Genomic DNA, 14026 nt, shown 5'->3' on the forward strand with positions numbered 1-14026 from the left:
ATCTACCCAGGTGTGATATAACACACACACAAAAAAAGAATACCGAGACTATCTAATATCATCGCATACAGCTATGAACAAAAACCCGAAGATACGCCTTCCCTTAAGACAGAAGCAAGACATGCCCAAAACTCCGCTACTATGCACCAACTACCTTGAAAACATGTCGTGATTCATATCCCTCCACCGGGGTAATATCAACCTTTTCATCGGCTGGTATCATATGATGTTGTAAATCCCAACCGGCACGACGAGAAAGTTCTGATACCACCACGTCACAGTCACCTAACAGATCAATATCGAACTCGGTATGTGTCACCGGCTGCCATGATTAGTATGTTATAATCTTAACAACTTCAGTATAACTTACAGTACGCGATATGTAGATCTGTGGGACATTGCGAGGTAGAATACCCGGCACTTCCGCTACGGGGGCCACCTTTAATGAGGTTCCGATCACAATGACAAGGTCTGCTAATTCCCGATCTTGGTTGATTAGACGCTCACCAAACTCATCGGGCAGATCCTCGCCAAAGAATGTGATGTCAGGCTGCACTGTTCGTCAGTATGAACGAAAGCAATCAAGGCACCGAGAAATCACTGACCTTCATCACTCCAGGAGTTGGGATTTCATAGTCGTCCTCGTCTGAGCTGTCGTCGGAGACCTTGCGGTCCTTCTGTTGGCCATTGGAGCTTCGTTTTCGCTTAAGACCTTGCGGTTTTAGTTCTTCTTCGGAGATTCTCTCCTTGCAGACGGTACAGTGGGGGATGTTCCCCGCTCTAATTTCATCGAAGATCGCGTCACCAGGGACATGGAACCCACACTTCACGCAGGTGGCCGTCGCAAAGGATCCATGGCATTGTACAATCTTTTCCGGGAGAACGCCTGCATTTGCTTCAATGTTATCGATATTCTGGGTGTAGTTGGTCAACAGCTTTCCCTTGTCTTGTAGAAGCCGAATGAACCCATGGGTGGGGGACCATTTCTTTTCCGTCGGCAGAATGTCCTTGGCAATTGAAAAGAAAACGCTCGGATCCTCTCTGAAAACATGGATATCAAAGACTTCCTGTGGATCGCTCAGGCCCAGATGCGCCAGTTTTGAGTAGAGTCCGGTGTCTTTTGAACGGAAATCGGGGATGCCCAGGCTGGTCGAGATCTGATAGAGTACTGGTTAGCACTTATGGATCAGAATTATTATGCATATACGCTTCTATATGAACATACACCTGCACCCGTCAGAACGATGATGTTTCGAGACTCGCGAAGGAGCCGAACAGCATCGTCGATGGAGTTGTACTGGGGAAGTTTGGGCCGCCGGGAGAATTCGCGCGAGATCGCGATCGCCAGAAGAGAGTGATATGACTCATCTGGCGCACCATCGAGGAATGCCGGGGGCGCGATTCCAAATGCCGTGCACAGCTTTTTGGCCGTGACGGTTTCACGGAGGATGGTCTCTTCCACGAACGCCGCCTTACCAATCGCATGGAGGCGCTGTCTATATGCAGTCGCCTCTTCTAGAGTACAGGCACCGGGAACTGCGACGGGAAAGCGAGCACATCAGCCAATGTTCATTCTGATCTGCGAGAGCGGGGGTGTCCGGGGTAAGAGGTGAGGGTGGAGATAATTACATACCGAGGCCGTCGCGGATCTGGTCATCGCGTAGGAACTGTATCGCCTCGTCGCAATTAGAGAGGTTATCCCATCTATCGGAATCATCACTGTCTGTCTCCAAATCCGACGAAATCTCAAGTGCGAGGTCCGGCGCGTCGTCGTCCATGGGGTACTGTTCCTCCATATCCACAGCCTCTACTTCGACCACGGTGGTTTTCAGCGAAGGCTCTCCTTTTGGGGCTGGTACCAAATCCATTTTGCAGGAGTTTGAGATGCCAGCCACAGAGACAAACTCTTTCACTCGCGCTTGAAATCTGCTCTGGCAAAAATTCGGGCATCTGCCTCACCGGAGGCAACTTAATCCGGAACCGATGAATGGATTGCAGTGGCGATATCAAAGAAGTTTTGGTTTGTTGGTACAGGGGTTCGACCACGAAAACAAGAGATAATCAGTCGGGCGGAAAATGGAAGAGACTACTTCTAGAGGTATCAAATCAAACATATCAATGAACATATACATCGTCTCATGTGGTCGTCACTTTTGGTATCTATGAATCTGCCATCTCATCGTCGGAGTCGACTTCGATCTCCTCATCTGAGTCCTCGCCTTCTCCCTCCCCTTCAGCTTCACTCTCGTCATCCTCTCCGATTTCTTTGTTGATTGCCTGTACAAGCTCCAACGCATGATCGCGAAGTCGGTCATCCTCGTACTGAAGGACATCGTAGAGCTTCAAGCTTTGCTTGAGCCATTCACGACTAGCGTCTAGTGATGCATGTCGTGGGGACTCAGCAAGCTCCTCAGCGGTTGCATCCTTAGGTGCCTGTTGCTTTTCTGCCAGCAGGAAGAGGCACCAACCTCCAAGATACCAAGCCTCTACACTTTGATCATCCTCTAGAATCAAGCGCTCGAGGACTTCCAGAGCCTCGAATTCCATAGTCACTTCCATCAAGAGTCGCGCAAGACTGATGCGCACCGCAAAATCGGGAATTTTGAGATCTTCTGGGGCCAGGTCCTTCCAGAAGCTCATACTGCGAGTGAGCGCGGCTTGCGCATCTTCGGTACGCAATTGTGAAATACGGATGGAGGCGAGAGTCTGTAGTACCTCAGGGGCTTCGGGTGTGACAAGGAGGGCTTCCGTAATAAGTGCTTCACACCGAGCTTCGGCATCCTCTTCCCAGCTGAGCGAGGATATTAGCGTTGGTGCGCATAGTATCTAGAATCTAGAGGAACTCACGAAAGATCGGTCATATAGGTTTCAGCGACGGCACAGAGTGCGTTGGACAGTTTGGCCTTCTTCTGTTCAATGTCGGCAATCTGCTCGGGGGATGTTTTCCCCTCAAGAGACTGAATAGTCTGCCTGAGGGAGGCCACACCCATCTCGAACCACAAGACACTGTCCTTTCCGCCTTGCTCACTCAACTGCGCAAGCCAAAGGAACTTCTCAGCCCCTCCGCCCTCGGATTCCGGGACCGAGCCATTTTGATCCAATTGAACAGCTTGAAGGAAGCAGTTTCTAGCGGTGTCAATGTCACCTAGCTCAACATTGATTTCTCCGAGCAGGTTAATGGCGGGGAGCTGTGCAGTGGTGTTTTCGGCAGTTAAATCCAGAGCTTGCTGTGCAACCATAAGTGCCTCGTCGACTCGACCAGTTTGTAGGAGGATCGTGGCTTGGTCGAGTAATGTCGAGGGATCTTGTGCCATTTTGCCTTTCGAGATTGAGCCACCAGGGCCAAGGACGGACTTTTCGCGGGATTTGGATGACTTCTTCTTTTGCGGTCTAGGCTTTCCCATGGCAGGAGGCAGCGAAATTCAATGAAAATTCGTGATGTCGTTGACTAGAATATCAAGACAATTGTAACCCACAGGGTATCTGAAAGTAAAAAAAGTGAAGCTCCGCAGCCAAAATTTTGGACTGTTTGACGGGTTTGCATGTGGGACCGCAATACTTTGCTGGCCGTGCCACTTTTAGTCTCCTCGAAGCGGGTCTTAGTTCAGATTCTGCCTGCAATATATATCTGAAAAGACACAAAGACTACGGAGTACCAGAAGACTACACCATGAAGACTACATACTTGAAAGACCGCCCAAAAGTCTACACAAGGCTGTACAAGCGGTTCAATGCTCACTACTGCAGGGCTCTTATTTTCTACAAATCGAATTCTGCATATTTGAATCGTTATGAATACTTTATGTACTTTATGCTACAAGCTTTTGTCCGGGCGAGTTGTGCATTTAGTTTATAGTCAATTGTCAAAGGTTGATATCTAGAGGTAGAGCAATCCCTCCTCTGGTTAAAGTCTACAATAGTCTAGAAATTGTATCTTTAAGAGCCAATTCCTAATGAAAAGCCAGCGGTGAACCAGGCGGTCAAATGATACTCGTGGACAGGATAACGGCGATATAATAATCACGTGACTATACTTGGCCCCGACGTTTGTTGCGTTGATTTGGTTTGCGCTCCGATCTTTCTTCGGAGTCAGTTAATATTGCGCTATCTCAAAGTATTGCCGAGACAGTCGTTCAGTCTGCCCCGCTAAGACTACTCTCGTCCCCCCACGTGGTGTTTCCCGAAGAATCTGCATCCCGGCGCTCAAATCGATACCCCTCCAATCTGCGGGCGGATCAACAGCTATGGGTCGCGAAGACCAGATTGAGGAGCGTGAAGTGCTCGATTCAATCTTTCCCGATGAAATTACCGGTAAGTAACAAACAAACAAGGCGTATAGACGGTTCAAACCCCATTTTCATCCTTGCTCACAGCAAGACTCGGCACCTAGACATATCTGAAACGTCGTATCGAGTATCCATAACACTCGATGCTCTCGAATATGAAGGCGACGAAACGGAACAACCGGTGATATGCTTGGAAGTCTCCTACCCTGAAGACTACCCCGATGTTGGCCCGAATCTCAGCATTTCCTCTCCACCTAATGCCCCGAAGCATGATCGGTTAGATGTCCAGGAAGACCGGGACCTACTGATGGAGTCTCTTCAGCCCACTATCGAAGAGAATCTGGGTATGCCGATGATATTCACACTGGTCAGCGCACTCAAGGAAAGCGCAGAGCAGCTTATGATCGAGCGAGCAGCGGCCATTCAAGCCGAGAAGGACCAAGTTGCCGCGAAGAGAGAGGAGGAGGAAAATCGAAAATTCCATGGTACACCAGTCACTGTCGAGTCATTCCTGGAGTGGAGTGCCAAGTTTAAAAAGGAACAGGAGGAGGAGGAACTTCGGGCACGGGAAGAAAAGGAATCAGAGGACAAGAAGAAGAAGACCGTCAAAGAAGAGAAAAAGCTCACAGGCCGACAATTGTGGGAGAAGGGCTTGGCCAAGGGTGATTATGACGAGGAAGAGGATGATGCCTTGCCGCCTGTGGAGAAGCTCAAAGTTGCTGCATGAGCTGATACATAGAAATGTTAATGACCGGCCATTACTTCATGAAATTATGTATGATAACTTGTAATTACACTGAGCTGTAAGTGAACTTGAATGTTGTATCAATAGTAGGCGAAGTAATATACAGGTCTGAAAGTCCACATGGACTTACATCATTTTACAGGGCAATATGACGCTCATTTTTTGGACAAAAGAGAGCCCGAAAGAGAGCGGTTCTCTTGGTTTGAGCTGCTTGCTGGAGCACAGAGACCAATCTTGACATGCTAGCAGTTGATGGTGCCCATTGATCGGATGTGATCAAGAACGGCATATTTGCACAGGTTGGCATGGCTAATGTACCATGTCTCGTGGATGCTTCAAGCAATGGACCTTTGGATTTCCTTTGATCCAAGGCGATATTGAAAATGGCTCGGCCATGGACGCAGGTGGCTCCGATGCGGTCAGATATGGACCTAGGCTATACTGGCCATACGGCTTGACCCACATCCGCCTGCTCGAAGAGCCAGGGAAATGGGCATTGGGATGGCAACCATGCATGCGCGGCAAGGTAGACCACCAATCGGTTTCATTCCTTTGGGCGCTTTTGGCTAGCTTCTTCTTCCGCTAAAGCCTTTTCAGCTAGAACAATCTTCCACATGCTATCTGAAAGTTCTTTGGAATGCATATCGAAGCGTCCGATTCTGGCATTGACTTCGGCTATGGCATTTGCAGGATGCTCAGACCAAGTGGATGGCTCCCTCGTCTTGGTCATGCGATCCCACTCCTCCTCGTCTTTGGCGAAAAGTAGTTCTATTTTCAGTCTATCTCGACGCTCAATCCAGTTCCACCGACGCCCAAGTTTTGTTCGTAGCACACTGCTGACGTTTCTCGGCTGCGGCTTTTTATATCGCAAGAACGGAAGCCCGCGTGCATTGACAAGTACAGGGACATTGCGCTTCTTGTCACCCAGCGGCCGAGGTCGGTCTAGGATTGAGGTGGCGTTTGGATGTCGCTGAGATGTTTCCTCCTGGAAGCGAATTGATTTCTCCTTTCGGGCTTTCTTGGGCGTAAGAGGTTTGGCGGGCGGTGCTACTGGCCGGGCTTTTCTCTGCATAGCAGCATATTTATCTTTCTGTGACCTTGCTTGAAGTATGAGAGTTGTAATCCGATGCGCATCTTGTTGATTGGCGTGAGACGAGGAGAGGAGATCTAGAGCCTGTCATAAGGCGATGACATATCAGCACATAAGCTTGGCTCAGACATATATTCGACGGGCATACCTCATAGCCTGCCTTCAAGGCATTGGCGGATTGTGATGGGCTTTGTAATTTCTTGTATTTTCGGAAATTCCGTTGAATGAGAGGTTTGATTTCACCCAGCCATTCGGTGTCAACTGTGGAAGGGCGGCATTGTTGGAGAAGTGCTCGATAAAGTGCCAAACCTATCAGAGACAAACTGTTAGCTAGAAGGACTCGAAATATAGGGAAGCGTGGGGAGCCATCTCTTACAAGCAAAGCGATGAGCTCCAGAGTACTTGGGCACTAGCACTTTATGCATTTTGCTGGTTTCAAAGGTTGTACCAATAATGTTAGCTCAAACTGAGCCAAGAATCACGTATCTTATCTCGTTTCTACCTGCAGGGAGGTTCACCGCCTATTCACCGCCTACTGTAAGTAAATTTGTGTTTTGCAGTATTTATGTACATTATTGCGGTCGGTATCCCAATCAGGCTAGTGTATACTGCACGTGTGTACCGCTTTACGTAGGTCACATGACCTTTGATTGTCTATATATACTTACCCGCGCCCCCATCGATTCCTCTTCTTCTTTTTCTTCTTCAGCTCTCTTTGCCTATTGGCTTAGATCAAGTGTAGTATCTGTTCTTTTCAGTTTAATCTCTGAAAGTTTCCGTCCAGGAAACACTTTGATTATTCCTATTTTTGGACCCCGCGACTTGGCCCCTGTGCTTGCGCATGCCTCGTCGCACAGTGTCATTGGGCTCACACTACCCCCGATCGACGCGAACTCCTTTTTCATCAACTGTTCGGCTTGTCCGGGCACTTGGAGAAGAAGAGCTGTATATGTAAAACATTTCATTGTATGCAGGCTATCACATGTATTTTCATCCTGATCACGTCGCACTGCTTACCTTGATGTATCCAACCTTCATGGCCATCGGGCTCTTGAATGCATGGTTCTGCCCTGACCTTGGTGCTGGATGGCTCACGCCCTTTGTTGGACCTCTTCCCCAAGGGCTGGTCGAATTCGCACATGGGAAACATGATCATGGGTTGATTAGGTGAATCATTCTACTCAGTATGTTGTCTCTATATCAAAGAGTTGCGTTTGTTTTTGTTATTGGTAAACAGGCGCCTGCCGCACTGCCCAGTTCCACGAAACAACACTTTACAGATGAATAACCTAATATGGGGATGAAAATTGAAAGTTGGGGCCCAAAAGAGCCCCTGCCAATGCCTTGATGCAGAGACTGTACACGCTCTAGAGTCAAAGAAAAAGAGAAGAAGCCAGGAAATAGATGCAGCCGACCCTGATACTCCGAGATCCGCCTACACTGAAGTGGGTCACATGCTGGACTAGAAAGTCGAGCCCTCCGGGGGCTGCGGCAACTTCTTGTGTTGGGGCAAAGCCATGTACCTGGATAAAGCGTCAACACCAACCATCGATATTGTACCATTCGACCAACTCACCTTCTCAACTCAATTAAAACAGTCTCCATGGTGTTGTCCCGTTTCCACTGCGCAAGCGTTGGAAGCTTTGTCGGATCGACCTGTGGTATATTCACTCAGTAATGGCTTTATGTTTTGGTACCAACCCTTCTCATACCTTGCCAGAGCTAGGATCAACGCAGGGGATGTTGACTCGAGAGACGAATTGAATGGTAGGCGGGTTATCGGGGTAGTCAGGTCCGCAGTGAATGTTCACACTGTATATCCGGTTCTCGTGGACGCTCTGAAAGACGGCAGATTAGCGATAGTTTTATGGTGGAGGGGAGTAGAGCCAGGACTAACGTGAGGCGGACCAAGAATGGTTCCGTTCCAGTTGCTCATCATCATATCTTCTCCATCGGCGAGTCCATATGAGCAGGCATCTAGAAATAAGAAAGATACGTCAGTGACCTATGATCGGACAAGGTCGGAGATCGTAGGAGTCAATCGTACCTGCACTTAGACCCTTCTCGCCTTTCTCAAGCTCCTCCAGGAGGCGAAAGTTTCTTGGGACTTTAGCAGCCATTTTGAGCACCGAGCAGTGGGTTCAGAGGCTGGAATTGTCACTAGAAGTGTGAGCAGTTGCTAAAGAGGGATGTTGCGACAAGAGGGGCAATGCGCTAGGCGGTCAAGTTGGAGCCAGGTCACGTGTGATACGGCTTATCGATAGCTTGGCACCTGTTGGAGATGATGCCACGCCTTGTTGATCCCATCGTGGAATCATTGTAATAGGAGAATCGCAGCCATTGTTCTCTTGCTGCTCACATGAGCCTAGCTTGGAAGCTCTAGATTTGCAACTAGTCCGGTGTAGAAACACCGATCTCTTCATCTGCGGTCGAGACCTCCCTGCACTGTTGACATCGGGACCTCGGGCATTAGCCAGTGCTGGCCATGTTCTGATACAAAGAACCTATACCAGAAATGTCCTCCCAATTCTTGCAGACAGAGATCGCCAATTTGATCCATGAGTCTCGAAGAAAGAACTCCGATTTGCGAAATGTTGGTGATCATCCTCTATGCATCATCGGCCGTGGCACACTAACGAAGCATTGACAGGCCGCTGAACAATCGTTGAATGAGCTCAAAGCATTACCGTCAACCTCAGAGGCTCAAATTGCAGCAGGTACGTTATTAAACGGCTTTTAGTCAGTTGCCAACCGCTAAGTCGTCATTAGACCTTGTTCGCAAACCGAATTTCGTTGAGCCATTCATCATTGCATGCCATACTAGGCATGCAAAGCTTGCTGGAATTGGTGTGATATGCTTACAGAGACTAATTGCATCTCGCTCATTACCTTCGAGTCGTTTGAAAGATGTCCTGGGAGGCCTGAAGGAGACAACGAGCTTGAGTAAAGTGACCAAATCATAACACTTAAACCGCGCTAACCTCTTCTAGGCCTTGATATTCAGCTCAAAATCCTACAGTCTCTGCCTTCGCTTTTGCAATATTATTCCAATGAACTGAGCGGGGAGCTTCTTGCGAATACGTTGGAAATATGCGCCACGTTACAGGCAAGCAAAACAACTGCAGTCTCTAGTACCGCTGCGGCTACCCTCCAACAACTAGTAGTATCGATATTTGAGAGAGTTTCGAGTGAAGACAATCTTACTAATGATGCTAAACACACTACAACCATCAAAGTCGATGGGCAGCCGCTCGCCATCGGCTACTTCGCCTACGATGCATTACGAGTATTGGATGATCTCTGTCGTCTGATCGATGGTGAGCCACTGCAGTTTCTGCGAACACGAACCCTATCCCCGACTTTTGTGCTCGAACTTATCGAGAGCATTCTCCTGAACAGCGGCCGTCTTTTTGTGGGACATCCCGAACTTTCGCAAGTGCTGCGTGTGCGGTTGTTACCACTAGCCGTCCGTTGTCTATCTGAGAGGTATTCATTCGCTCAAACCGTCCGAGTGGCCCGAATTCTTCTCATTCTTCTGAAACGCCATATGTCTCTCTTGACCGCAGAATGCGAGATGGCATTGAGTCTGATAACCCATCTCGTTGAGCCGGATGGGACAGCACCTTGGAAACGACTGCTTTGCATGGAAGTCTTTCGAGGGCTATACTCCGAGCCGGGTGCCGTGCGGCTAATTTACACTCTATATGACGGCGAAGAAGGCAGAAAAAATATCCTCCGCGACCATATGGCTGCGCTTGTTCGGCTAGCTTCAGAGAAGCCTTCGTTGATTGGCGTCAGCAATCAATCAACAGTACCTTCGCGCGCGGAACACTCAAGGTCCACCACAGAGGATCAAATAACTCTTGAAACCGGCGGGGTTGCTGGTGTTATTGGGTCAACTGTCCCTCCAAGTGAAACCAAGGTGCCTGGAATTAGCACTCAGTGGAGTGTTGTTCGTACGCCATATATCGATCTCCTTGACAAGACAGACCCGCCCACACCGCCAGACACTTACATCTACAGCCTTGTTCTGAATTGTATCAGTAGTTTTGCTGAGGGGCTCGCGAAATTCATTCTCCCATTGACGGTTCCTGATTTAAAGCAAAAACGCAAGAATCGACTTATGAGCCCCGCTCAAGGACCCGACTCTGCCAGGTCTTCCCAGGATTTCACAGCAGAACCCCCCCGGGTTCAGTCTAGCTCGCCGTCGAAAAAATCACATGTTCCCATAAATCCTCTGGACCTGCAGTCTCATATACAGTACTCTGCTATCAAGACCTGTGCGGGGATAATAGAGAACTGTTGGCCTGCTGTCCTAGCGGCTTGTTCTACATTTTTGCGCGCATCCTTGGATGATGAGTATTACCACAATCTCGTTCGAGCTTTCCAAAAGTTAGCTCATGTGGCGGGTCTTCTGAGATTGGCTGTTCCCCGGGATGCTTTCTTAACAACTCTTGGGAAGGCCGCCACCCCTGCGAGTGCAGGTGGTGCCAAGTCACACAATGTGTCTGCCACTGGCCCACAGCAAAGTGATGCACTCCAAAAGAAACGAAGAAGTGCGGATATGTCAAATTCCAGTTCTTTGGCAATGGAAGCTGCAGCAGCAACTGCAGGGGAAGGGTCACCCGTGTCTTTAAGCACAAGGAACCTCCTTTGTATGCGGGCTTTACTTAACCTCGGAATTGCTCTGGGGCCGACATTGGATCAGCCGGCTTGGTCCATAATTTTTGAGACACTTCAATATACTGGACTGGTGATTGGCATGTCCTCAAGCGCGATGGTCAAATCGGCTAGTGGGACTGGGGAGACTTCATTCACTCCAGGAAACGACGTTCCGACGGCTAATCTTGGGACTGAGGTAATTGCGGTCCAGGCGGCTTCTAGCAAAATGCTCGAAAGCACTAGTGATTTTCCAAGTGCATCTTTTGAGGAAATAGCATTGGCCTTGTTAAACCTGTCAACATTTACAGAACAGCATCGCAACCCAAGTGATACCCATGAAGTACCAGAAACGCCTCGAACGCCGCAATCTTCCCAAGGAAGTGGACGCTTACACCAAAATTCTCGGCGTGTATCGCATACCGTCGGAAAATCAAGAATGCAAGACGAGGAACTTAAATTTGTGTTAGAAAAAGGGAACGAACTGGCCAAGGCAAACCTTGGAAGACTCTCGTCGCTCGAAGAAGAGGACAGCAAAGCATGGGAGCTGGTGACGCAAAGCCTCATCTCGGCTTCCGCAAATACTACCGTCAGTCCGAATCTTCGCCTGCAGGCAAGCGCAATTCTGAATTCACTTGTATTCTCAACGATGAAACAAAGGGTTGAAGACGAGAAAGTCTACAATCAATTGCAGACGAGAAATTTGCAGACATTGAAAGCCCAGGTTGCATCGCTCTATGCCTCAGACATGCACACCTCCAAGTCTTTACCGATAACCGTGATTGAAATCCACGAACAGAGCTTGGAAGTGTTAAACGACATTTTGGAACAATATGCAGAAACTTTCGTGGATGGATGGCACCTGGTTTTTGACTTGATATCCAGTGTTTTCCAGTCTCCCCTGGATCCTGGAACTGGCGATCAGTCTTCCACCCCGATAGAGCGCAGATTATCGGCTCTGCCAGCAGGCCCTCGTCTGGTACGTGCGGCTTACAAGTCTTTGCACCTTGTCGCATCCGACTTCCTTTCTCTGCTACCGGCGCCCTGTCTCTTGAGCTTGGTGAATGCCTTCTCAAGCTTTACATCGCAAACACAAGATTTCAACATCTCGCTCACCACCACCTCATTTTTCTGGAACGTTTCCGACTTTCTCCAGGGCCAAATTGAGCAGATCTCAGTTGGACATGTTGATGCATCCGTTAGCGAAGAAGAGCTAGCTGAATTGGCTCATGACGAGGATCCCTCCGTTTCTCGAAACTCATTGTGGCTGCTGCTGTTGCTTCGTATCGTTGATATCACAATAGATAGTCGACCTGAAATTCGAAATAGCGCCGTCCATACGCTTCTGCGCATCTTCGATGCCTATGGGCAGCAGCTTTCCCCCGAAGCGTGGCGTCTGTGCCTGAATATGGTTCTCTTCAAGATGGCCGAGGGAATCGAGACCCCTCTGCTTCGAGCTAAAAATAATCGGAGCAATGCAAGACCCGAGGACTTCAGGGCGTGGGTGGATACGACAGTGGTCATGATCAAGGGCTTGTCAAATCTGATCACGAATTTCTTCGAGACCCTTGTGCGCGACGAGAAGTTCGACCAGTCCTGGAAGCGACTTTTGAAGTACTTGCAAAGTCTGATTGACTTGCATATTTTGGATCTCAGCGAGGCAACCTTCTCTAGTCTCTCAGCGATTCTCCTCCGGGTGCAAAACGGAGGTGAACTTAGCAACGATGTTCTTGAGTGTGCTTGGCTTCTTTGGGCAAACGGACACCCTGCCAGTGATGAGCATAGGCTTGACTTAGACCAACCTAACCAGGATGCTGCTTTAGCCTATCTGCATACATTCCAACAGGTCTATCGTCTTTATAAAGACCAGCTGACCACGAAACACATTGAAAAGGTCCTTCGCCATCTAAGCTTGCTTGTGTGGAACTCGGTCTCCCCGCGCTACTCTCCAGATGTCGACCGGCCTTCGGAGCTACAAGAGCTAGTCATTGATTGTATCAAACTGCTCTGCCTGGAGAAAGAGGACTCCCAGCCGGATATTCTTTTGTGCCTTGCCGAACTATCTGATTCAGCACTATCAAAATGGAGCCCGGGCAGTGACACTCGAAGACCAGCGTTCGTGGCCTTCTCGAAAAGAACCATGGATCTTGTTAGCTGGTACATTGCCGAATTCGGCATCAAGCAAGACGTATTTACGAATGGTGCTCTTGCAAACTCGCTCGCACACCTTGGTGCCCTGATTGCGCAAAAGTACACATGGCAAGGGAAGGACCGCCAGCCGTTCCTCTGGCAAAAGGCAACAATAGTATCTCTGAATGTCCTCCAAGTCGCTGTCCCCTACGTCGAAAAGCAATACACAAAGACAAACGAGTCTGAATCATCTCAGTTCTGGGAACGCATCGTCGAGATCACAAATGGAATTGTTTCCGCCCGTGGCTTCCAAGCCCACAAACTCCCCAACTCCCGAACCACCGCAGATGAAGCATTCGACATCAACGCCTTCATCCGCCTGAAGACTCTCATCCTTCCATCTCTCGGAGCAGCAGCAATCCCAGACGCCGTACGCCGCGATTTCGCCCGGGCTCTCTTCTACTCCTCCTTCATCTACGCCCCCCTCCGCTTCGACCTACCCACCACCAGTCTCGAAAACGCACCCCTACAAGACTTCTACACCGTACGCCCCGGTCGTACCTTCGACTCACCGCCAACTCTGCGCCCGGGTATAGCCTACGCCCTCATAGACACGCTCTTCGAGCTCGCCGCGTACTCAGAATCCAACGCCGATATCAAAACAGACGCCCCATCCCCTCAAGCTCTGCTCGCACGCTCAGTCTCGCCCTACCTACTCCTGCGTTGTGCGGTCTCGCTCAAGTCCTACATTGCAGACCAGCCATTACGCGGCTTGATGCCCCAGCCCACGCCGGCCCGCAAGGCCCTGCTCCATCTACTCGTCTGCATGGTCGAGCTGAAGAGTGAGCCATCGGCTATCCCAGATCCGCCTTCACTGAAGACCGTCTCCGTTCTCGAGGCTGGGGATGCGGAAGTGCACCACTATCGGAAACATCTCGAGTGGATTTATCCATTAGTTGTGCGCGCTGTGCAGGTCGCTGGTAAAGAGCGTGATGATGGGCAAATTCTCCAGGCGCTGGGAAGGGTGCTGCAAGAGATCGGTCGGTTTGGGTATCAGAACTAGGGCTTGTGTGCATGAAGTATGAACCGGCTTCGTGTGCTACGTGCTATAGCGAT

General features: G+C 49.5%; 7 protein-coding genes across 7 annotated transcripts; 2 read left to right on the forward strand and 5 right to left on the reverse strand.

Annotated features, from left to right (window-relative positions):
• Window positions 1-139: 139 nt before the first annotated feature.
• Window positions 140-1868, reverse strand: N7500_002327 (putative histone deacetylase SIR2; the record flags this gene model as incomplete). The annotated part of the gene is made up of 5 exons (XM_056673473.1): window positions 140-322; window positions 371-550; window positions 606-1157; window positions 1226-1536; window positions 1634-1868. The coding sequence occupies 5 exons, from the start codon at window positions 1866-1868 to the stop codon at window positions 140-142; spliced, it is 1461 nt and encodes a 486-aa protein (XP_056533998.1).
• A 292-nt stretch (window positions 1869-2160) lies between these two features.
• On the reverse strand, window positions 2161-3404 carry N7500_002328 (ACL4 family protein; the record flags this gene model as incomplete). The annotated part of the gene is made up of 2 exons (XM_056673474.1): window positions 2161-2791; window positions 2848-3404. 2 exons carry the CDS (start codon window positions 3402-3404, stop codon window positions 2161-2163), a joined length of 1188 nt encoding a protein of 395 aa, XP_056533999.1.
• Window positions 3405-4244: 840 nt separating this feature from the next.
• Window positions 4245-5013, forward strand: N7500_002329 (RWD domain-containing protein; the record flags this gene model as incomplete). The annotated part of the gene is made up of 2 exons (XM_056673475.1): window positions 4245-4311; window positions 4391-5013. The coding sequence occupies 2 exons, from the start codon at window positions 4245-4247 to the stop codon at window positions 5011-5013; spliced, it is 690 nt and encodes a 229-aa protein (XP_056534000.1).
• Window positions 5014-5575: 562 nt separating this feature from the next.
• N7500_002330 (LYR motif-containing protein) lies at window positions 5576-6546 on the reverse strand (the record flags this gene model as incomplete). The annotated part of the gene is made up of 3 exons (XM_056673476.1): window positions 5576-6205; window positions 6270-6430; window positions 6498-6546. The coding sequence occupies 3 exons, from the start codon at window positions 6544-6546 to the stop codon at window positions 5576-5578; spliced, it is 840 nt and encodes a 279-aa protein (XP_056534001.1).
• Window positions 6547-6840: 294 nt separating this feature from the next.
• N7500_002331 (uncharacterized protein) lies at window positions 6841-7262 on the reverse strand (the record flags this gene model as incomplete). Its single annotated transcript, XM_056673477.1, has 2 exons — window positions 6841-7064; window positions 7139-7262. The coding sequence occupies 2 exons, from the start codon at window positions 7260-7262 to the stop codon at window positions 6841-6843; spliced, it is 348 nt and encodes a 115-aa protein (XP_056534002.1).
• A 321-nt stretch (window positions 7263-7583) lies between these two features.
• Window positions 7584-8241, reverse strand: N7500_002332 (E2 ubiquitin-conjugating protein MMS2; the record flags this gene model as incomplete). Its single annotated transcript, XM_056673478.1, has 5 exons — window positions 7584-7644; window positions 7698-7777; window positions 7834-7959; window positions 8019-8098; window positions 8169-8241. 5 exons carry the CDS (start codon window positions 8239-8241, stop codon window positions 7584-7586), a joined length of 420 nt encoding a protein of 139 aa, XP_056534003.1.
• Window positions 8242-8636: 395 nt separating this feature from the next.
• Window positions 8637-13973, forward strand: N7500_002333 (uncharacterized protein; the record flags this gene model as incomplete). Its single annotated transcript, XM_056673479.1, has 4 exons — window positions 8637-8714; window positions 8772-8838; window positions 8891-9064; window positions 9112-13973. 4 exons carry the CDS (start codon window positions 8637-8639, stop codon window positions 13971-13973), a joined length of 5181 nt encoding a protein of 1726 aa, XP_056534004.1.
• Between the last annotated feature and the right edge of the window lie 53 nt (window positions 13974-14026).

Source organism: Penicillium coprophilum, assembly GCF_028826855.1.
Source record: "Penicillium coprophilum strain IBT 35676 chromosome Unknown utg000002l_segment0_segment1, whole genome shotgun sequence".
Lineage (NCBI taxonomy): Eukaryota > Fungi > Ascomycota > Eurotiomycetes > Eurotiales > Aspergillaceae > Penicillium > Penicillium coprophilum.